This window comes from Sciurus vulgaris (genome assembly GCF_902686455.1).
Source record: "Sciurus vulgaris genome assembly, chromosome: 10".
Taxonomy (NCBI): Eukaryota; Metazoa; Chordata; class Mammalia; order Rodentia; family Sciuridae; genus Sciurus; species Sciurus vulgaris.
In genome coordinates, this window is record NC_136470.1 from 121,658,327 (window position 1) to 121,682,409 (window position 24,083).

Genomic DNA, 24,083 nt, shown 5'->3' on the forward strand with positions numbered 1-24,083 from the left:
ATCTTTCTGAAATTACAAATTGTATCATGTCACTCCTTATTTGAAAAACCACTGAATGTATTCCCACTATATTTAGAAAAAACGTAAAAGTGTCCCGTGGCTTCCAAGGACTGGCTGGCTGCTTCCTGCTTCCTCAGTACCACTCTTTCCCTATACTACATTCTAGCCACACTAACCTCCTTTTTTTTCCTTCCAATGGCAGAAGCTAGAGGATGGATGGGAAGAGCTGAGACTGGAGGCCAGCCTGCTTCTGCTTTAAGACTTCTGCAATTATGTCCCTTCTGCCTGGATCTTCTTATGGCTGACTTTGTCATTCAGATCTCAACTGCTACCTACTCAAAGACAACTGGCTACCCATGACATCTAAACTTATTCTAATGCCACTCTATTATTTCTATCACAACACTTACCAAAACACTATTTGTCTTGTTCTCTTCTTATAGTGGGAATGTTACAAGAAAGGACAGACCATAATAGACTTCTAGATCACTAGAACCAACTCAAAATATGTCAGTGCTCTGTCAGTTTGCATCTTTCCTACAAAAATTAATTTTTCTGCAAAATCTGTCCAGTAATATTCAAAATCTATAACAAAAACCGCAAGAAGAGTACCAGCCAAGGAAATATTATAACTGTTCTTTCTTTCCTGTGTCAATGTTTCCAAGCAGCTCAGCAAAAAAAAATCTACTAAAACAAAAATACGTAAGAGCTTACAAATACAAAAATGTAAAGTTAAAGGTATCATACCATCCCAGCAAACTGAGAATACCTCTTCACTGGGCAGAGAAGTCAGATGTTGGCACTTTTCCTTTTAACAGATCTTGTGCATAGAACAGTGATTTCTAAAATAAAGTACTCACTTGAACAAAAAAAAAAGAATGCTCTGTGTTGGAAGGGATATGAGAGTTGAACCACTCTGTGTGCTTAGTATGCAATCAGTACTAGGTAAGTATTTGTTGACTGAATACTTTCTAGGAATGCAGGTTATAAACAAAAACATCTATAATTTATCAAGAGTTCAGAGGAGCTTCTTAAAAACCAGACATTTGGGGACTAAATATTTCATAAAATCAAAACATGAGTATTAATAAATGGTACACAGAAATTTATGCCCTTGGTTTGTTTGTGGGAGACCGGGTACTATGTGAGTTATTTTCCCAGGTAGGTTGCTGATTCATAAAGCTTATTTCAAAACAGCAAAAAGCCTCCAACTTCCACACATTCTCCCATATATAACTGTGAGAACCGAAGTAGTGGCAGGCACCTGCAGGCCTCACTACTTTGTAGGTACATTCAACTGCTTTAGGCTAACTAAAACCAAGTATAAATACATACCCACTTTTTACTTATTGGCTCTGTACAACATTTCAGTGTTATAATACTTCTTTGTAACAATGATTCCCACTTTTTATTAAGCCCTGGAGGCTGAGTAGAGTCAGTTGTCATTGTGTTAAGGTTTTGGAACGGAAAAAAACACTAATGAAATAAAACATGACCATCTAGCTGCTGCATGTTCAAAGACACAGGAGACACATTAACCAATTACAAATTATAAACAATATTTTCCATACTGTCATAATATAAAACAAATCCTTTAATTTTTCAAGTGTTTTTTAAAAAAAAAAAACAATTTTACACTGAAGCCAGCCTTGAAGATAAGCACAAACGTACCAGCTTACAATTTTAAAATAAAAACGGTAACAACTCAAGCACCCGCTCTGTGCATAGCACTATTCTAGGTGCAACAAAAGGGAATCTTAACCTTTGAAACGTGATTCACTTTCTGGAACTGCACTATCTCCTTTCCCAGAGAGTAAAAATAAATAAAATTACCATTGCTTCCTACTAATCTGCCCCAAACCCACTTCTGGCTCATAGGAAAGTTAATTTCTGACAAATTTAAGATGTGATGAACTCTGTTCCTGCTTCCCCCAAGATAAGAAAGCAGAACTCCTTTCACTAGAAAATTTAAAAATAAACAATTTCACATAAAAGGGCAGCTTGCTTCCAATAACTATTTTCAAAAAAATTTTTTTTCTCGTTTTTGTTTCTTCTTCCACCACTGCCTTTTCTTGTACAAGGCAAATCAGACATCTTTTTGTGCTCTTTTTCCTTTCCTAAAAGTACTGCATCTTGAAGACAAACCATTCCCAAGAGTAGTGATAAAAATAAAATTATAACTTTAAAGGTGAGTCACCTCCATTACCTTGATGAAGTAAAAAAATAAAAAGCAGTTGGCACTAAAATAGCTATTCCAAATATCTGTGTCTAAACAATTTAAAAACCGTTTATTTTTAAGAACACACCCCTTAGTCCAAAGTCACTGTTTTAAAATTTTGGGGCCAAAAAATTTACAAAATCCCTTTCAGTTTAATCTATTAAAAATGATATCTAGAAAATATTCCATATTAAGTCTGTCTTAAAAAGTTCAGATTCTAAAGCATTCCTAAGGCACGGCATTCTGGAAGACAACTGTGCTTCTGCTGGTTTTGTGCTGTGTATGAAGTGTCGATGACAGGCACTCCTTCTGAGTCTGAGGGACTGTGAGGGCAGTCAGACATAGGCCCCCAGGGCGGCATGGAACTCTGTGAGACACTGGACCAACTGCTGGAACTTGGGCCTCTCCTCCGGATCTAAGGCCCAGCAACAGGCCATCACAGCAAATCTGCAACGACAATGGAAAATGTGACAAGAAATGATACAGTACCCCTTACTTTTTGGTCAGTTTGATGCCAGATGTGCTTTCTGTCAAAGTGTGGAAGCAGAGAATACAATATATTAAAAATTGGTCAATTTTTACTATGTACTGGCAACTCTAGAATAAGAAGCAGCTAAAATGAATTATTTGGATTGTATGTGTACATTTTCTTCATAAGAGCATATCAAAATATCACAGCAAACATGGCATTCGCATAAATGCATAAAACACAAGTCAAAATAATAACCTCTATTATTCTGAGAGGAATAATTCAGAGGTTTCATCTTAAGCTCTAAGAACACTGGATCTAGAGTGACAGTGTTACCTTGCTCTGAACTCCAGGGAATTTTGGAGACCACATTCATCTGTGTACCCACTTATCCTGACCAGCCTCCTGCCCACCCTGTTCCCAGGATATGGGACATTAGCTAGGTGATAAAGGCAGGAAGCAACTAGTCACTCACGAGCCCAGCATGTCTTCCTTATGTATCAGCTGACATCTGACAAGACAAGATGACAATGAGAGACTTCTAAAAGTACTTAGCCTTTAAGCCTGTTTCTAACTCAACTCTGAATAGCCATTATTCTCAAAAGGGAAGGCTCTGAATAAATGTGGAAACTTGCTCTTTCTTTTATAACAAAATAGTAAGTGGAATGGAACACATGTCTCTCCATTCAGAAAAACTCACAGTTCATCAGGACAATTGATTGGCTGGGCTATTCTGTAACCATCTTTCAGGTACGCAGCCATCTCAAAGGGGTCGATGTCCACATAAGGCGTCTGGCCCAGAGTCATAAGTTCCCACAGAGTCACTCCAAAGGCCCACTAGGAAAGGAGGAGCAGCACAATGAGAAAATGCTTAAAACAGCTACTTGGGTGCTTCTACCTATGGCCAGGTACATGCCAAAATGAGCAGTTCAATTAACTCTGAAGGAAAGCAAGACTTTATTTGTAAAGAGAAGTCTATCTTACCAAGTCCATTTTTCCTGCCGGGATAAAAAAAGAGGGCATTTCAATTAATATATCTTTTAATGTGAATATTAGCATTACCTATTAGATCTACTGGAAGTAGTTTCTACTGTTGATTATAAGTTATATCACCCCAAACCATTAATTATGTCTATGATTTTCCTAATATAAAAATTTGTAACTTTAAATATTATGACTAATCTGCAAAGCTGAGAAATGGAAAATGAACATAATTTTAGCCTAAATGAAAAAGAACAATATTCTGAATAAGGGAAATATGCAAATTACATAAAATATAAAATGTCATGGATTCTTTATTTTTTTGGTGGGGCTAGGAATTGAACCCAGGGCCTGCGTCTGCAAAGCTCTTGCTCTACCCTAAGTTGTATCTTCTGGCCTAATATGTAAAATTTTTAATTAACAGAAAAATACCCAGAAAAAACTATCTTTAAACTTTGTTGAATAAAAGATCAGATTTATTAGAAATCAGCCCGTGAACTAACAGCAGAAGAAGGAATCAAAAGCAGTGGCAACAGTGCCCATTTGTGGACTAAGCGGACCTCTTCATTTTGGTGCAGCCCTGGATGCACCATGGCTCCTGGAGAGTGTAGAGGACAGATAACACCCACACACAGCTGCTGCCATGTGGCTGGGAAGGGCTGAGACCAGGGGACCCTCAATGATCTGCTGCTGTGTGTGAACCCCAAGGTCACAAGTCAAGCTGGAAGAGGACACTTGTGTAACATCTATAAGGTTTATGAGTTTCTACACATTCTAGGAATTTTTGCAACCTTTATCTGATTTAATTTTCACAGCAAACCCCGATAATCATTCACTAGTTGCTCAATTTTACAATGTGAGAAAACTGAGACAGATTAGTAGCTAGCCCAAGAATACATTTTTTAATGAGTAAAAAGAAAAATATGGGGAAGAAAAGACAAATATAAGTCTGCTGGTAAAATCTAAGCACAGAGCATTAAATGTCAGGTTATCATTTTTAATAATAAAGTCTAGAAATACTCTGTAAAATATACAGATTTTTTTTAAAAGCCTTATACAGTTTAAGCATCCTTAATCCCCAAATCCAAAATGCTCCAAAATCCAACATTTTTTTGAACACCAACACGATACTGTGACCTCACATGGTGTCACAGTTAAAACACAGGCACAGTAAAGTTACTGCACAAAACTACTATCAGAAGTCAACAGGAAAAGCTACTCTGAATTCTTACAAAAGTTTCTAAATGCTCATGCTTCTTTCTGTACTTTTCATAGACAGGTGGACAGTAACTAACTGAAAATTGTTAACAGGTAATAATAGAACACACATTAAGAAACATTAGTGAGAGAAGACACCTCTCATTTGAAAAGGTCTTAAAGTATTCAGCAACAAAAATAAGAGAACACTAAGTGTCTTGCATAGCTTAAAAAACAAAATGCCATCAGGGTATGTGTATAAAAGTGTGCGTGATACATAAATGAACTCAATGTTTAGAATTGGCTCCCATCCTCGAGATACCTCATTATACATGAACAAAAAAATTCCCCCCAAATTCAAAATACTTCTAGCCTCAAGCATTTCAGCTAAGGGATACTCAACCTTAGTATCCTGATAAAGGCTGCAAAATACCTAGAATGTGTAGAAACTCATAAACATTATAGATGTTACACACGTGTCCTCATCCAGCTTCACTTGTGACCTTGGGGTTCACACATAGCAGTATTAGTTAATGATAGCCACATTTCTTACCACAATCTAGGCAAACAAGAAAGCGAAGGAACTACATTTGAAAAAAAAATATTTTTAAACCATCTGTGGAAAATCTGTATCAAACTAAAATATACCTCAAAAATTAATACAAATTACAGAGTTCTTTGCCACATTTTTTTTTCTTCAGGGTGCTGCAGACTGAACTCAGGGACTTGTGCATGTGAGGCAAGTTTTGCTATTTAGTCTTCACAGAGTTTTTAAGACAAATAAAAGTTGAGAGAATGTCACTAGCAGACCAGTTCTACAAGACAAATGAAAGCATTCTTCATGTGGAAAGAAAATAAGTCAGATGGAAACTTAGATCTACCCAAAGAATGAGGAGGGCTAAAAACATATGAGCAATGATAACAGTACTTTTTTCTCAATTTAAAATCTCCTTAACAGACTGTTTAAAGCAAAATAGCTAACAATGTATTGTGGGATTTGTAATATATACAGAAGTAGTGTAAAGGATGAAAGGGGATGAGTGGAAATATTATATTGTACAGTGCTTTCAAGAAATCCAAAGCAGTATGATATTTTTTAAACACACAGGGTGCACACTGGTAACCTAGAATAGGTCTTACTTTAGCAATATTGTCACTGTGAATTTGTTACAGAGGTATGTCCTGTGCATTATAGGATATTTAGTAACATCCCTGGGCTCTACCAACTAGATGTCAGTAGCACATTCTCCAAGTTATGACAAACGAAAATGCCTCCACGTATTTACCTGTCTTAAGAACCCAACCTGCGGGGAGCTGCAGAGAGACCAGCAGCCCAGGTGAACCAGCCGACCAAACCCAGAGCAGCACACTGGGTCTCACCGCCAGCGCCCCTTGTCGCTGGCTCTTTGCGGTTCCAAAATCCGTGGATATTTGTCACCGCCTGCAGCAACAACTTGCACGGGTCTTATGGGTGGTGGAGTGGAAACTGAGGCACTTCTATCTTTCTCTTTAGTGCACTGCTTTCTTGCTTGTTTATAGAGGATAGAGGAAATGAAGTTTACTTGCTTTGAGAGGAGAGAGAGAGACTTCGCTTATCAGAGAGAAAGAAATTTTGCTTAAGAGAGACTTTGAGAGAAGGACAGGCTTTGCTTAGAGCTTAGAGGAAGAGAGTGACTGCTTAAGAGAGAAACTTGCTATGCCTTAAAGTCCTGCATCCTGTGAACTAAGGGTCCGTCCACCCAAGGTGCCCTAGTGATGCATCTCAGTTCTCCGTTCTGCCTTCCGCCGCTGCCCCTACTCACTGCTGCTGTGTGTCTTTCTTCTGGCTTTTTTGCTAATGGCTGCTGTTGCGTATGTCCCTACTAGCTACTGCCGTGTGTTTTTCCCTCTGGCTGCTGCCACGCCTGTGTCTTCTACTGCTTTTCTTCTGCTAATGGCTGCTGTGTCTCTGTCTCGTTCCACCTAAGCTCATATCACCTCCAGGAGGCGGAGAGTAGGGCCACGCCTCCCACGCAAAGATTAGGCGAGACAATCCGAGCAGGCAATTAGTGCTGGAGAACACATGCGCATACATTGTGTGCGTGGACAAGAAAATCACCTGAGTGTGCTTATGTCAATTAACCTCCTCACTGCCGATGTGATCGGGCGCCATCCCGGCACCGCCAACATGGCACAGCCCCCAACACCCCTCAGGTACAGTGGCGGTCCTGAGTGGCCTGCCGGGGCCCTCGGAAACTAACCTCCCAGGCGAGTCCTCACAGAGACAGGGCCCTTGGGTTCCCAGCACTTCTCGCGCTGGGTGCCAATGCCAGTGCAGCTCTCTGGTGCTGTTGGCCCAGCCCTCCCTGGTCTCTCACCCCTCTGTGAGAAGGGCCAGCCAGCAAGGTAAGACAGGTAAATACTTGGATGTGTGCAGGCTCTGCCACTTAATTTTTATTAATTTGAAATAATTTTTACATAGAAGAAAACATACCAATGAAGGAAATTCTAACAGGCTCCAAGTCTCTATGGAATTTAAAAACTGTCATCTGTTTCTACCTGTTCCTTAGGTACAGACCTTTTCCCAAAGTACATTTGACTCCGCTATCCCACTTCTCAGTTTATACCCAAAGGACTTAAAATCAGCATATGGCAGAGACACAGCCACATCAATGTTTATAGCTGCTCAATTCACAATAGCTAAACTATGGAACCAACCTAGATGCCCCTAAACAGAGGAATGCATAAAGAAAAAAAAGAATATATATATGGTGTGTGTGTGTGTGTATGACGGAATATTACTCAGCTTTAAAGAAGAATGAAATTTTATGGCATTTGCTAGTATATAGATGGAGCTGGAGATTATCATGCTATGGGAAATAAGCCAATCCCAAAAAACCAAAAGCTGAATGTTTTCTCTGATATGGGAATGCTAATTCACAGGGGGTGAGGGCTGGGAAAGAACTGAGTTACTTTAGGTAGAAGGGAGTGAAGGGAGGGAAGGAGGTATGGGGGAAGGATAGTAGAATGAATCAGACATTATTATCCCATGTACACATATAACCAATCAACCACTGGTATTCTACATCATGTATAACCAGAAGAACGAGACACTATACTCCATTATAGACAATGTATCAAAGTGCATTTTACTGTCATATATAACTAAAAACAAAAAGATAAGAACAATAAAAAATGCAAGTGGGACAAAACAAAAGAGAAGATTTCAAAATTGTAAAAGAAAACACATTGTTATGATAGAAAACTTGTTATGTTCCCTTCAGTTGATTCAATATAACATGCAAAAACTGAACAAACAAACAAACAAACAAATAAAAGGAACCCTATTCAAGCCTGGAGTGGTGACATACACCTGTGTTCTCAGCAACTGGAATCACAAGTTCAAAGTCAGCTTCAGCAGCTTAGTGAGGCCCTAAGCAACTTAGTAAGAGCCTGTCTAAAACTGAAAAATAAAAAGGGCTGTGGATGTGGCTCAGTAATTAAGTTCCTCTGGGTTCAATCCCTGGTACCAAAAATAAATAAATAAATGAATGAATAAAATAAATAAATAAATAATTAATTAAATAAATATAAACAAATAGATCCCTACTCTATAAGAAATCTTAATATTGATGGTGATTAGCAAACATAATGCTTAATTTTTAAAATACTGCCCAATATCAACAGAGAAAGCAATTCGCTATACACATGGAACAAAGCCCAAGGAAGTGAAGCTAGCTGGAAGGGTGTTCCCATCCTTTTTTCCTGAGATAAGGTGGGTTTGTTCTCATTCACTGATTGTGGCAGAACTGTGAGGAAGGAAAAAACCAATTCAAACCAGATTTTGGAAAAAGAAACAATGGGAAATGGTGAAAAGTAGAACTGCCCCTTTGTGCACAGGGAATAACTGCTCTACTGACAAAGAGAGACTCTTACAGTCATGCTGGTGGGGACTAAAGACTGGACTTGTACACAGGAATATGATATGTATAAGCTGACTTTTAAAATTTACTTCTTTCACATGATTTGACCACATTATTCTTTTTTTCCATTATTATTAGTAGTAGTACTTTTTCTTTGTACCAGGGAATGAACCCAGGGGCTCTTAACCACATTCCCAGACCTTTTTTTAAAAAAATATGTTTTATTTAAAGATAGGGTCTTGCTAAGCTGCTGAGGCTGGCTTTGAACTTGTGATCCTCCTGCCTAAGTCTCCTGAGCTTCTGGGATTATAGGCATGCACCACAGCACCCAGCTATTTTATTATTATTTTTTAATTTGTTCTAATTAGTTGTACATGACAGTAGAATGCATTTATACATTTTGATAGATCATACCTAAGTAGAGTATAATCTCTCATTTTTCTGATTATACATATTGCAGGATCATACCGATCATATGCAGTCATACATGTACATGAGGAGCAGTTTTGACCACATTATTATCGCTAAGCAGTCACCTAAGATTGTCCTATTACTTACTGCAACACTTAAACAACATAAAAAAATAAACAATATATAAATAAACAAGCCAAAGAGTACACTGCGGTTTCATTTACTTAAAATTCAACAAGAGTGATTAATTACAAGTTGGCTAACCAACCTTAAAAAAGGAAAATCAAGACCAAATGGCACAGGGATGATTTGTGGAAAACTTGTTCTTTTAAAGTCTTTTGATAAGTAAATTATTTAAAATTTAGACAGACTTATTCTACAATTTACTTCTGTTTGACGTAGTTGGAATGGGGGAAATAAGAAGGTCAAGTTGCTTTTTCTAGAGTTTCATGAAAGTCTGCAGCTATGTCCATATAAAGAACACTTACAGAATAACAATTTTTTGTTTGTCATATTCCTCTTCCCTCAATTTGTGTTGTTTATAGCTTTCTTAAGATATAGGAGGGATAGTAGGAACATACCTGAAGCCCATGGCCAATATCATTCTTAATGGAGAAAAACTGAAACCATTCCCTTTAAAAACGGGAACAAGACAGGGATGTCCTCTTTCACCACTTCTATTCAACACTGTCCTCGAAACTCTAGCCACAGCAATTAGGCAGACTAAAGAAATTAAAGGGATATGAGTAGGAAAAGAGGAACTTAAGCTGTCACTATTTGCAGATGACATGATTCTATATTTAGAGGATCCAAAAACCTCCTCCAGAAAACTTCTAGACCTCATCGATGAATTCAGCAAGATAGCAGGCTATAAAATCAACACGCATAAATCTACAGCATTTTTATATGCAAGCGATGAAACAGCTGAAAGGGGAATGAGGAAAACAACTCCATTTGCAATAGCCTCAAAAAAAATAAAATACTTGGGTATCAATCCAACCAAAGAGGTAAAAGATCTCTACAGTGAAAACTACAAAACACTGAAGAAAGAAATTAAGGAAGACCTTAGAAGATGGAAACATCTCCCATGTTCTTGGATAGGCAGAATTAATATTGTCAAAATGGCCATACTACCAAAAGTGCTATACAGATTCAATGCAATTCCAATTAAAATCCCAATGACATACCTCACAGAAATAGAGCAAGCAATCATGAAATTCATCTGGAAGAATAAGAAACCCAGAATAGCTAAAGCAATCCTTAGCAGGAAGAATGAAAGAGGGGTATCCGCAATACCAGAACTTCAACTATACTACAAAGCAATAGTAACAAAAACAGCATGGCATTGGCACCAAAATAGACAGGTAGATCAATGGTACAGAATAGAGGACATGGACACAAACCCAAATAAATACAATTTTCTAATACTAGACAAAGGTGCCAAAAAATATGCAATGGAGAAAAGATAGCCTCTTCAACAAATGGTGCTGGGAAAACTGGAAATCCATATGCAACAGAATGAAACTAAACCCCTATCTCTTGCCCTACACAAAACTCAACTCACAATGGATCAAGGACCTTGAAATCAGACCAGAGACCCTGCATGTTATAGAAGAAAAAGTAGGTCCAAATCTTCACCTTGTTGGCTTAGGATCAGACTTCCTTAACAGGACTCCCATAGTACAAGAAATAAAAGCAAGAATCAATAACTGGGATAGATTCAAACTAAATAGCTTTCTCTCAGCAAAGGAAACTATCAGCAATGCGAAGAGAGAGCCTACAGAGTGGGAGAATATCTTTGCCACTCATACTTCAGATAGAGCACTAATTTCCAGAATATATTAAGAACTCAAAAAACTCTACACGAAGAATACAAATACCCAATCAACAAATGGGCTAAGGAAATGAACAGACACTTCACAGAAGAAGATGTACAAGCAATCAAGAGATTTATGAAAAAATGTTCAACATCTTTAGTAATAAGAGAAATGCAAATCATAACTACACTAAGATTCCATCTCACCCCAATTAGAATGGCGATTATCAAGAATACAAGCAATAATAGGTGTTGGAGAGGATGTGGGAAAAAGGTACACTCATACATTGCTGGTGGGACTGCAAATTAGTGCAGCCACTCTGGAAAGCAGTGTGGAGATTCCTTAGAAAACTTGGAATGGATCTACTATTTGACTCAGCTATCCCACTCCTTGGCCTATACCCAAAGGACTTAAAATCAGCACACTACAGAGATAAAGCCACATCAATGTTCACAGCGGCTGAATTCACAATAGCCAGACTATGGAACCAACCTAGATGCCCTTCAATTGATGAATGGATAAAGAAACTGTAGTATATATATACAATGGAATATTACTCAGCTATAAAGAATAATAAAATTATGGCATTTGCAGGCAAATGGATGAAATTGGAGAATATCATGTTAAGTGAGATAAGCCAATCTCAAAAATCCAAAAGAGGAATGATCTCACTGATAAGCGGATGATGACACTTAATGGGGGGTGGGAGGGGGACAAGAATGGAGGAAGGAGGGACTGTACAGAGGGAAAAGAGAGGTGGGAGGGGTGGGGGGAAGGAAAAAAATAATGGAATGAATCAAACATCATTACTCTATGTAAATATATGAATATGCAAATGGTATGCTGTTACTCCATGTACAAACTGAAACGACATGTATCTGATTTGTTTACAATAAAAATAAATTTTAAAAAATATATATATTAAAAAAAAAAAAAAGATATAGGGTACGGGGCTGGGTTGTTGCTCATGGTAGCGCACTTGCCTAGCATGTGTGAGGCCCTGCATTCAATACACAGCACCACATAAAAATAAAGGTATTATGTCCACCTACAACTAAAAAATACATACATTTAAAAAAAAAAGATATAGGGTACAAAATATATTTTCCTCCTAAGATTATATATCGATGTGGCTTGTCTAAAAGTATATAAATTCTTTTTTCCATTTTAATGTAGTATTAACTAAAATTGGGGCTACTGAATTAAGAGATTTCCATTTTATTTCTTTAGTAACTTATAATGCAAGGCTGATTTTTAGTACAGCAGTCACCACCCTTTCCCACAGGTTCACTTTCTGTGGTTCCAGGTTAACTGTGGTGTGAAAACATTAAAAGGAAAATCAGTAAGATGAATTATGTCCTCCTGCCCTGTCCTGGCAGAGAGCCACCAAGGAGCCTGCCTACAGCTGAGGGGGTGATGTTGCCACCTCAGTGGACCTTGAAAGCAAAGTATTAAGCCAAAGAGAATTATTCTTGAATTGTAAGGTTTATGCTATTGGCCCTGTTAGGCTTTATATTTATTTAGAAACTATTCCCCATTTCTCCCTTTTGGGATAGATGCCTGTCCTAAACTGTATTTCAGAAGCATGTATCTTCTTTGGCTTCAAAGGTTCAGATCTGGAGAAGAAACTGCTTCAGTATCATTTGGACCTTGAAGCTCACTCATATCTGACTTAGATGATACTTAAATGAGGCTTTGGATTTTAGACTTCAGCCCTGGTGCTGGAATGAGTTAAGACTTTCAGGTTTGTTGGGGAGTGGGGGATAGGTGCATTCTGCATGTAAGAAAGAATTTTGGGGGACCAGTGGCACAACGTGATGAACTGAATATTTGTGTCTCCCCCAAATTCATACTTTTAAATACTAACCCCCAACATGATAGAATTTGAGAGTGGACGAGATCAGGTCACAAGGGTGGTAATCTCATGAATGAGGTTAGTGCTCCCATAGGAGAGACCCCAGAGAACTCCCTTGTTCTTTATGCAATGTAAGGACACAGAGAAAAGATGGATGTTCTGAACCTGGAAGGGAACCCTCATTAGACACTTAATCTGCAGATGCCTTGATCTCAGAATTCTCAGACTCTAAAACTTTAAGAAATAAATGTTTGTTGCTTAAGTCATATATACAGTCTACAGTAACTTAGCATAGCAGCCTGAATGCACTAAGACACTGCCTCAACTTTGAAAGTCAGCAATCTTTAAGCACAGGGTATCAGACATGACTGAAAAGAGGTCACTTCTGCTATGGATCTGTCCTAGGATCTGTGATTAGGAAAGACAGAGGAGTCAAAATTTGGCTGCCTACCAGGACATCACCCACCTCAGTCATTTATGACACTTCTCTTCCACTGTACATATGCTTAGTCACTGCTCCATCAGAACAAAGGGCTATGTGAAGGGAATATCAAACAGAATGATAGAGAGAAGGCTCTAAAGGAACAGAAAGAGAGACAGTGAGGTGGGGGGAAGGGAGGGAGGGAGGAAGAAAGAAAGAGAGGCCTACAAGATCCCTTGAGTATAATATCCTGTAGCAGAATCAGTTACTGAAACTACACACACTACTTGGTCACTAGACAGCAAATGCTCAGCTCTGAAAATATATTAAATATTACTAAAGTAAAACACATGTACTCCTCATTCCAGGGAAATATCAGGATAAAAATAACTCTAGTTAATAAAATCAAAGCAATATCTTCTGAACACCAATAATCTTAAATATTAAATATTTAAATATTAAATCTTAAATACTTCCTAAACCATGGTCTGAAATGATCTTTTCACCTCTAATTTTCCTTAATGTCATTAATATTAATTCTTCTTAGTGTGAACTTAATACTTAAATAACAGGTCTAAAGATTGCTGATGTATAAAATCTACAACCATAAAGGAAAAAAGTTAATAGAAATCTAAGCATTGCTTTAAAATTAATAATGAAGAAGTAATATAAAAAAGTTCTGTACTTTTAAAAATAATAAGCATCCTCTGCTAACTCTTTCTCTTTGATACCATAATAGTTCAACAGACTTCATGGGCATTTATAAATGTGAAGGCCTCTTGATCAAGTCTGCTCAGGTCACGGCAACAACTTTCCAAAATACTGGACAAACAGGAATAATACAAAGCAATGTGCATTTAATATGTCTGCATAATTTTACAGATGTCCCCCCTTACAGGTAATCATTAACACCCACAAAATAAATAAAGGCATGAGGAACACATTTTGCTTTCAACCCTAAAAACTATTCAAATGTCTTAAAAGATCTCCTCACTGCCATAAACCATGCTGTCAAGAATAGCATGAAAGTCATTTCCTTAACTTGTTTTTCCCAAGAAAATGCTTTTAAAACACAATATAGTAACACAAAAACAAGAAAAACAACAAGAAAGAAATTTTTAACTGTGCATTCCTGATTACATTTACTCTCTTCATAGGATGTAGTATGTTAATGGCAGAATTATATTATAATTAGCTGAATAATTCAAAAAAGATATAAATCAAGAAATCTATTTTTTAATAAAGGAAAAGAAAGTCATAAAAAAAAAATCTATGGTGGTGCCTACATCTGATGAAAACAGAATAAAAACAATATCCAGACATTCTTAAGAATGCCTATGATGGCGTCATATCTTGGAAAAATATTAGAAAGACATTCATAACTAGTCAAATCTAGCTGTGCATATTTCCTAAGCTCAACAGTTAAAGGTTGATGTTGACATCACGAGACTCTTGACACATCAAAATATTTAATCCTTTCAGTAAAAAATATGAAAACAAAGCCCAGAGACACAAAGTATGATTTTTAACATAGAAAATATTAACATATTTCTGAACAAATTACACGGAATTTTTAACTACAGAGATGCAAAAATGTTACAGATCTTTTAAAGAAGACAGGAAATGCTCTAAGACACTAATTCCATTAGTTGGGTTCTTCACTTACCACTAAAAGTACATATTTTACATGTGCACAAACTCTGGTGGGAGTTACATTACTTTCTGTGCATATGACTGCAAAAGTTGGTCAGCCCAAAGTAAGGATACCAAATGCAGCTTTTATACCCCCAACTTCACCCATAAAAGAAGTGGCAATGAGCAAATAAAGATTATGTTCATTGAAATGTTAACATTTTCAATCTAAATATTAAAATTCAATCCTCAATATTAGTATTTTAAACCTATTAAAGAATTCAAAACATTTAATCCCCCAAAACTGAAAGACAAGAATTTTTACACTAATAATCACATCATAGTTATAGAAATAGAAAGATCCAACTAGTCCTTTCAATCAAAATTATCCAAGGCAAAAAATATTTTTATGAGGTATTTGTTGGGTGAATCTGTAAGAATCTAAAAAGGAAAAATTTGAAAATCTAAGGGGTTAACAACATTAAATGTAAATCAAGGGTTATTCTTACCACAAGGTGCTAACTAAACAAAGCTCAGAAGAATTTAGGTCAGCCAAGATATACTGAAAGCAATTATGAGTTTAAAGAATTCCGTTAAGTTGCTCACCAATAAATTCATGGTGATGTTTAAAATAAAGTTATCAAATAAAGAAGCAGCAACAAAGCATTCAATATAACTGCATTATGACAAAGACAGATTCTTACATTAAAATTTTTGAACTCTTACAAAATTTTTAAAATATTACCATAAAAATAACTAATTCTAAGTATGATTTTGAAAGGTTCTGCTTAACTAAATCACATCCTCAACATGGACATTCTCAGCTAAAACTGAGTAGTATATCCAGCTTAAGAGATGTCATCCACACTGCTTAGACAGGTATAATTAATTCTAGTCTCATTTGTTGAAAGTGTACCATCTAGTTTAATTTTTACTTGGGAGTTCCTGGAAAATATTTGGTCATAAATGTTATTTAAAAATCCTATTGCTGCTTAATTATGCAATGGTGTATGGACACAGAAATAAACAAATATATTAAGTTATACATATTTCGGGGTTCTCCACTGTGCAACCAACAGCACTACTGGCCATATTGCATTCCCCTTTTTCTAAGATAATTTAAAACAAAAAAACCAATTTCTTGAAGTTACATCTTCAAATTATATGAAACACTTAGAATTTGTCATCTAACAGATATCTTCTTTTTCCTGTCCAGCAAATATTCTGGGGTTCACTAGAACTGCCATCTCATTTAAGGTAAGGCTACTATATCATATTTCAATAAATATCAAAATCATAACATTTTTAAACCAACCACTAGAAAAAATAATGACATTCTAAAGAGGTGAGCAAATTTGTATTTTAAATCAAGTACAGAAATGAGATTTTCAAGTAAATATTGAGAAAAGTTTCTTTTACTTTTTTTTACATTCAGAAATGTTTTGATGCAGGCATTTCTACTAAAACAAGGTTTGAAAACCACACAGCTCTAATTCAACTAATATTATGTCTTAAAACTTCTAAAATCAAATTTTAAACCCATTTTTCACACTGAAAACAGTTTTGCTTAATGTAGAAACTAGTAAACAATTTCAGTTAGAATTCAGAATTTCTGAATAAAGACTTAGCAACTCTAAAAACAAGTACTGTATCAAACAGTACAAGTGGTTCATACTGTCATAAAATGTAGCAGCTATATACTGGCCTAAAATCAAACTCTGCTTTCCCTTTGTATATTATTTAGGAAAACATCAAAAAAAAAAAAAAAAAAAAAAAAAAAAGCAATGCTCCCCCCCCCACACACAAACACAAAAGCCCAGGTTCTCTTTAGACATCTGTATTGATTTACCTGGAATTTTAACTTCTAGACATTAGAGAATTTTATTTTATTATCAAAGCTCTGGAAAAACTGACAGGGTTTAGCTTCCCACTACCATACAAGCTGAATAGGGTTCAGTATCTAAGAACTGGGATGTATTTACTTCACCCCACCACATCCTACTCCCTGACATGCATCGGGCTTGCTGGCTAGGTGAGGCTGTGGGCAATGTGAAGCACATTTCAATCTTACGTTAACCTCTGCACTGCTCCATGAAGCAGACAACATCCCTTCTCATAATCGCTCATATTTACTCCACCCACTTTTGAAGTGTCAGGTAAGTTTTTTTAAGAGTATACTGGGTTTTAAATTAAGTGAAAACAAAGTATTTTAAAGATACAAACAATGAAAAACCTTAGTGAACAGAAAAAAATGTTCAGAAAAACCTGAGTAAATTATTCATGTACAGCAAATGAACACAAGGACAGAGCCTCTGGGGAAAGCACTACCCTGCCTACATCTGTTCAGTCTCTAGAAATGAACAGCGAAAGAATAAATCTCTGTTGTTTTAAGCCACCAAGGTTGTAATAACTTGTCACAGCAGCCAGGAAAAATTAATACACTGAGGAAAAGAGTATAAACTAATTAATGTGATTAATTAATTAGTGTTCAGTAATATGTATTAAAAGACAAATCCTTAAAACATACAAACTCTAAAGTAAAAGGGTAACTCAATCATAAATAAAATAAGATACAAAATATAATGATACAGTAAGCCCAATTTTTTTAAAAACACTGTAAAACAGAATGGGTCTTCTCCATTTTATTGATAACTGGAGGTCCCCAACACTTACCACATCACTAGCGCTAGAGAACTCATTGTTAACCAGACTCTCAAGAGCCATCCATCGAACAGGCCTGTTTTCATTGTCCCCCAGGCAATGATAGTCCATGGGGAACAAGTCTCTGGAGAGGGCATTGTCTGTGATCTTAACTTGGAGTGTGTCATCAATGCTGAAATGTAAAAACATGAACATCAAATGCAACCAGGGTATTAAAAAAGTATGAAACACTATTACCCTTAAATAAAACACAAGTCCCCCTGTGACTCCTAGAGAGAATCCCAAATGCAGGCAGCACTATTCATCAAGTGATAGTAATGAGCTCATGGCACATACACACAGTTTCTAGCAGCCAGGTCTTTATGGATCACTTCCCTTCTGGCCAGGTAGCTCATCCCACAGGCAATCTGAATAGCCATGTGTACCAGGTCTTGTTGAGAAATTGCCTGTGGTAACAGAAAATGACAAGGTTTGCAGATAGTACAAAACTTAAGAAGGTAGGTGCATATTTTACTACACAACCCTATTCTACCCATAAATACTTCTTTACACTTATACAATGAATTTTAAAAGCCTATTTCTTGACCATGAGTATGTTTCCATAGATCCCTAAAATGTGCTTACATCAAGTACAATCCTTATTCTGTATATGACTTAACATTTACTTGACTCTCTCCTATCATGTTAGATTTATCTCCTGGATATCTAGTGCATACAGTAGCCACTCAGTAAACATCTGTTCAATGAATGCTGATTCTCAAAGTAATACTTCAATGCTTATTATTGAATAATTTCTTCTTTCTTTTAGAACAGCAGTTTTAATTTGGAGGTTTGATCCCTGGGGATCATTTTCAAACTAATGCAAGTCCACGGCTCTCTTATGATATGCTTCTCCAGTATGCCAGAACTGTGGGCTGAGGAATGACGTTCTGCTTCAAATGACGCTGATGTGCCAGCTCCAACCACTTAGCTGGGAATCAGTTTTAATCCTGTCAACTTACAAACTAAGTGAAATACTCAAATGCTGTTTTCTCAAAGCATTTTCTCATAGCAATTGCAATTAACTAAATTATTATATATCTTAAAACCAAATTTAATAAGTTTACAAAACACAGCACACAGCAAAACCTAAAAGGCTTTATTACTACGACTACTGTAATATGTTTGGAATCTGACCAAATGCTTCACAGCTAAGTGCACAAGCAATAACAAGAAATTCTTAGATGAGTGACATCTTACGGTCAACCATATTAAGAATATATACAATTATCTCCCATAATCAAGACCTCTAGTCATCACCAACTTTTGGTACAATATGGACCAAAATGGCTCTGTTAAGTCCGTTTCCTTTCCTAGAAGGGAGATTTTGGACAGTGCCTTCAAAGAATTATTGGGAAAATGACTGAGATGGTTCTACAGAGAGTTTGAGATTATTATGAATAAACACATAACAAAAATATAAGAAAAAATATAAGCATTGGCCAAGTGTATACCTCAGGATAGGAATTATCCTCTAAATCAACAGGTTGTAAATATCATTTTAAATTTTCTTTTGCAGGCCTTTAAACAGCTTTTAGATAAGAATGTTAACATCTACTTTCAAAAATATTATCAGAAACTACTGGTAAGTAATAGGTATTTGGGCAAATTTCTCACCTGTGGATTATTGGCCTCTACTAATTTGCACTGCCGTAAAAACAATTTAAGATTCCCCCAATTCATGTAAGGCAGTATCACCATGGGCTTTTCTCCTTCTTCTATACACACATGAGTAATAGGAAGAAGATTTCTATAAAGTAATGAGAAATTGAGAGAAAAACACATGTAATCTAAACTTTGGGGCTTATTTTAAATAAAAAGTAATAAAGGTCATCTAAAATAAAGCAAAATTCCAAATATATTTAGAAACATGATTATCATTAAAAATGTAAAATTAAAAAAGCTCTATGTTTTTAAACCAGACTTAACTTAAAATATTTCCTGTATATGCACTTTCTTGGTACAGCAATAAACTCTAGTGGTTTCCCATATACTGGATTCTCTGATGACATACTCTAGCCACATTAAATCTCTACCCTAAGGGTACTCAAAGACACCTTAAAAATGATTTGTCCACAAGTATATTTTGATCATATTCCACTTATTCCATCATCACACTTTAAAAAAAAAATTCATACTGTAGACAAGAATATAATAATTGAAAGGTCTTTAAGAGGCTGAAATTGCCACAAATGCAAGAACTGAGCTAGTCACAAAGGATTTAGAATTAGATTTTTGAAAACCAGGTTTCCCATTTACTATCTGGAGGGACTCTTTCTTTTCTGCTTTAGTTATCATCACTTGAAAACAACCTGATTGCCCAAAAGTAATGAAAAAACAAAAGGATAACATATAACAATAAAGAAGTCACAAAGACATGTTATGAGAATATGAGTAAAAGTTTACAGGAAAATAAGATAACAAAATTCACGTGTTCGCAGAATGATTACAAGTATAGAGAAAAAAATAACTCTGAGTAGAAATATACAAAAAGTTAAGAGGTGGTATCTTTCACTTGTGGGACTATAGACAATTTCTACCTTGCTTTTATTTTCTACAAATTGTCAGAATTTGGAATGTATCACTTCTAAAACCAGTCATGAAATTCTGTTATGACCACTACTGCCCAAGTGGCAAAGCTGTGGGCTCCACTTGGATTTTCAAGAGTTACTAAGAGGAAAAGCACTGACCCTGAGTAGCAAGGAAAGTGAGAACTCAGAGATCAGTGGACCTGTAAGAGGTGACCTCTAAAAAGTCTTCTATTTGTATTAGAGCTGAAGAGTGGCAGCAATTATTAGCCCACTGTGTTGGCAAAGAAGCCCACTTCTGGGGAGAAGAGTTAGGTAATCTGTAGGACAAAGATCAAGTAAATGAAGAAAAGAAATTCAAGTCTTCAGCTGATTTCAAAACCTGTGCTTTCCCCTGAAGTTCCTCCCAGGGAAAAAAGGGGGCTGTGGGAAAGACTACAGAGCCTCCTTTCTACCAGCTCCCATGTACTCTGAAATGACTACAGATTTACACTCAGGATTAACTTGAGCATATCATAATTTAGGATGAATATGGTAAGTTGTCCCATCTTTTTAACCACAAGAGTACATCCCTGTTCCTTTCTTTGTGACTGAAACATATTTAGAAAAATCAATAGCATTTTATCTATGCTGGATGAGGTCAGATCTCACTCTAACACCAGGTGAAAGGTAACAGCTTCATGAAGATGTTTCCAAGTATAAATGGCTGCTCTTCATTCTGCCCATTTTATATAGAAAAAGGGAATAAACAGGAAATCCTGAAATCTCTAAGATAAGTGGATGAGAGCAGGAGGAGGAATACAGGGAAGGTGGAGGAATGGTAGATTAGAGTCTGGAGATCGACATAAGAACTGCCTCCAGCTCTCAAGCCTTGCAAGGGCCCTCCATCAGACACTCAGGCCAACAGTGGAGGAATCAAGTCACCAGGAGAAATAGTTCAACTCTGGTACTTCTGAAGTTATTAAAAGATTATTATCTTTCATTCATATAGGTATTTTAACTTATGATAAAAATCCTTTTCACAAATTTCAGTAGAAAAAGTGAGATATATTTTAGTATTTGTACAACCTTTAATCACAGAATGCTCAATATTTGGAATTACATATCACGATCAGTTAAAAAAGTAAAATCTGAAACCAAGTGACCTTTCTTGCTGAATGTGCTGTATTTGTTTGGTAAGATCTATAATATGAATAGTCTATAGACATTGGGGGTCAAAAAGAAAGGTGTGGTAGGCTCTAGTCCCCTTAAAAATGAGATAAATCGCCAAGTATGGTGGTGCATGCCTATAATTCCAGCAGTTTGGGAAGCTGAAGCAGGAGGATTCAAAGCCAGGCTCAGCAATTTAGCAAGGCCCTAAGCAACTTAGTGTGACCCTGTCTCAAAATAAAAAAATAAAAAAGTTGGAGATGTGCTCAGTGGTTAGGCACTCCTGGGGTTCAATCATGGAACAAAAAAAGGAGAGAAAGAGAGATTAACTGCTATAGTGAATGTGAAAAATAATGTTTTCTACATATTAATAATGTGCTTTGTTCATTATGTCTAGGAGTTCTGCCATCACTTAATAGCCAAGATGAACAATTAACCATGACCAAGCTATAACTTACTTTTAGAAGCCTTTCTTCCCTCATTAAATTGTCCACTACCGACCCCAATTCAGAATATCAATCCATGCCATTACTTAAGAACAACCCGGGACTGCTAATCCATCCTGGTAGGATGCTGCAGTCTCACAGCATTAAGGTGCATGAGAGAAATGTTGCAAATGCCTGCTCCAAACATTTCCAGCCAAGGCATCTTTAGGGCTACAGTGGATATAAAACTGATTCTTGGGAAAATACTGGCTTGGTTTACATTTATCTCTGCCACACACACTACTGTATAGACCTTTCATCTAAGAATACTGGCTGGGCGCAGAAGTACTAAGTTAGTATGACACATTGAAATACTTTTGGCGCTCGCCTGAAGTCAGTGTAACAGAACATCACGCACGCCCAACATTGCCAAAAAGGAACTTCCCAACCAATCATTTCCCAGTTCTTGTCAAAAGTCTAAAGGAAACAAAATGTGTTTTTTAGAAAAATGTGGCCTAAGGGATGATTTGTCCATGCATTCCTACAAATGATAAGTTCTGTTCTTGGACTGAAACAGGTCCATGGAAGGCAACATTATTGAGCTATGTTCCTTCAAAGGAACATCTTCACTGTTCCTCAATATTGTGAGTTTACTTTTTTTTCCTAAAGGTCCTTACTTTTTTTTTTTTTTTATTTTAATGAAATTAAAAGGGCAATGTCTACAGTGTATGACAAACCTAATGAGACATCTATCTTGGAATTTCAAACTAGGAAAACATTTTCTTCTCCCTCAACAACTTTGTTTCTTTCTCTTCTGCTCCTGAGATTTACCTCTGGTTGACCAGAAGCTAACAGTTATTTTACATTCAATCGCAGCAAAAATAGTTGTCTCTTTAGTGTTTGCTTGTATTCTTTTCCACCACAAGGCCAAAAAACTAGACTTTGCTTTCATTACCATTCATCTTACTTTTTAACAGAATTCAAGTAACTGCCCAACACCCACAGAAATTAGAATGCACGGTGCCTCTTACATGTATCACTTTGTATCTCCTTTTTTAAAAAATGTTCTAATTTGCTGTACGTGACAGTAGAATGCATTTATACATTTTGATAGAACACACATTAATGGAGTGTAATCTCTCATTTTTTAGAAGTCCATAAACATCTTCCAATAGGGATGGTCAGTTTTATTTTTTAAACAAACAGACAAATTTTCCATCGGCATATAAATTAAAGTGATAATGCTTCAGAAGGAAAAAAAAGAAAAAGGTCTTGCCTTGATATTGATACTGCCATATATGATACTATATTTAAGTTCCTCCTGGAAGTTTTCATTATGGCTCTGTGAATAGGACCAATGTGAAGTTTTTAAAAGAGCTTTTTCACATAAAACCCTAAGTGCTTTTAAAAAATCATGTTATGACCTAATGATTATATACATGAGGGATTAGTTAAATTAAATATGATATTGGCATCCAAGGAACTACTATGTAGCCTATTTATTTATTTATTTATTTGGTACTAGGGATTGAATCCAGAAGCACTTAATCACAGAGCCAAATTCACAGCCCTTTTTTATTTTTTATTTTGAGCAGGGTCTCACTAAGTTGCTTAGGGACTTGCTGAGGCTGGCTTTAAACTTGCAATGCTCCTGCCTCCACATCCTGAGCCACTGGGATTACAGACATGTGCCATCATACCCAGCTTTGTTGCCTTTTTAAATGAGGACAAGGATCTATAATTACAGACATAAAGGGCTAGAAACGTTGCTTTATTAAATTAAGAAGCATGTTAACTTCATTAAGGGTAAAATAATATTGTGATTTATATAGGAAAATGTCCTTTTTCTAAAAAGTATGCTGGAAACATACTAAAAGTGTTGATGGCTAACTTACTATAAAATATTTCCAGAGAAAATACAGATAGATAGACAGATAGATACCTGTATCTAGAGATTAGACAGAAATACAACACACATGCACAGTCACAAAAAGCAAATATGGTGAAATGTTAACCATCACTGCACCTACAAAGTGAGTTTATTAGTATTTCTTATTTTCATCTTTGGTGTTCTGTGTGTTAAAAATTTTCCTAACAAAATACTTTCTAAACTATGTACATCATTATCCTATTTTTAAAAGGGAAGTGTGTGTGTGTGTGTTTCTGAAGAGTTCAAGAGTTCAACTATCATTACTCAGATGTGGGCTTACATACTGTTCTATATTTTCTTCTTTATACTTGTTTATTTGTAAAATGTTTCTGATGAGCATGCATTTTACTTTTATATTCAGAAAAATAAAAAGCTATTCCAAAAAGTTTTCAATTTAGAATTCAAATAAAAACACAGCTCTGGGGCTGCAAGCTGGAAACTAAAATGC

General features: G+C 36.2%; 1 protein-coding gene across 2 annotated transcripts in view; it reads right to left on the bottom strand.

Annotated features, from left to right (window-relative positions):
* Positions 1–1,576: 1,576 nt before the first annotated feature.
* The window catches only part of RYK (receptor like tyrosine kinase), a 92,310-nt gene continuing 69,803 nt past the window's right edge, over positions 1,577–24,083 (bottom strand). For both annotated transcript variants that reach the window (XM_079100482.1, XM_079100483.1), the window contains exons 11-15: positions 19,221–19,353; positions 17,901–18,010; positions 17,577–17,736; positions 3,388–3,524; positions 1,577–2,665 (exon numbers count right to left, since the gene is read on the bottom strand). In XM_079100482.1, the coding sequence (XP_078956608.1) occupies positions 2,554–2,665; positions 3,388–3,524; positions 17,577–17,736; positions 17,901–18,010; positions 19,221–19,353 (652 nt within the window). In that variant the 3' untranslated portion in view covers positions 1,577–2,553. The remainder of the gene's footprint in view (positions 2,666–3,387; positions 3,525–17,576; positions 17,737–17,900; positions 18,011–19,220; positions 19,354–24,083) is intronic.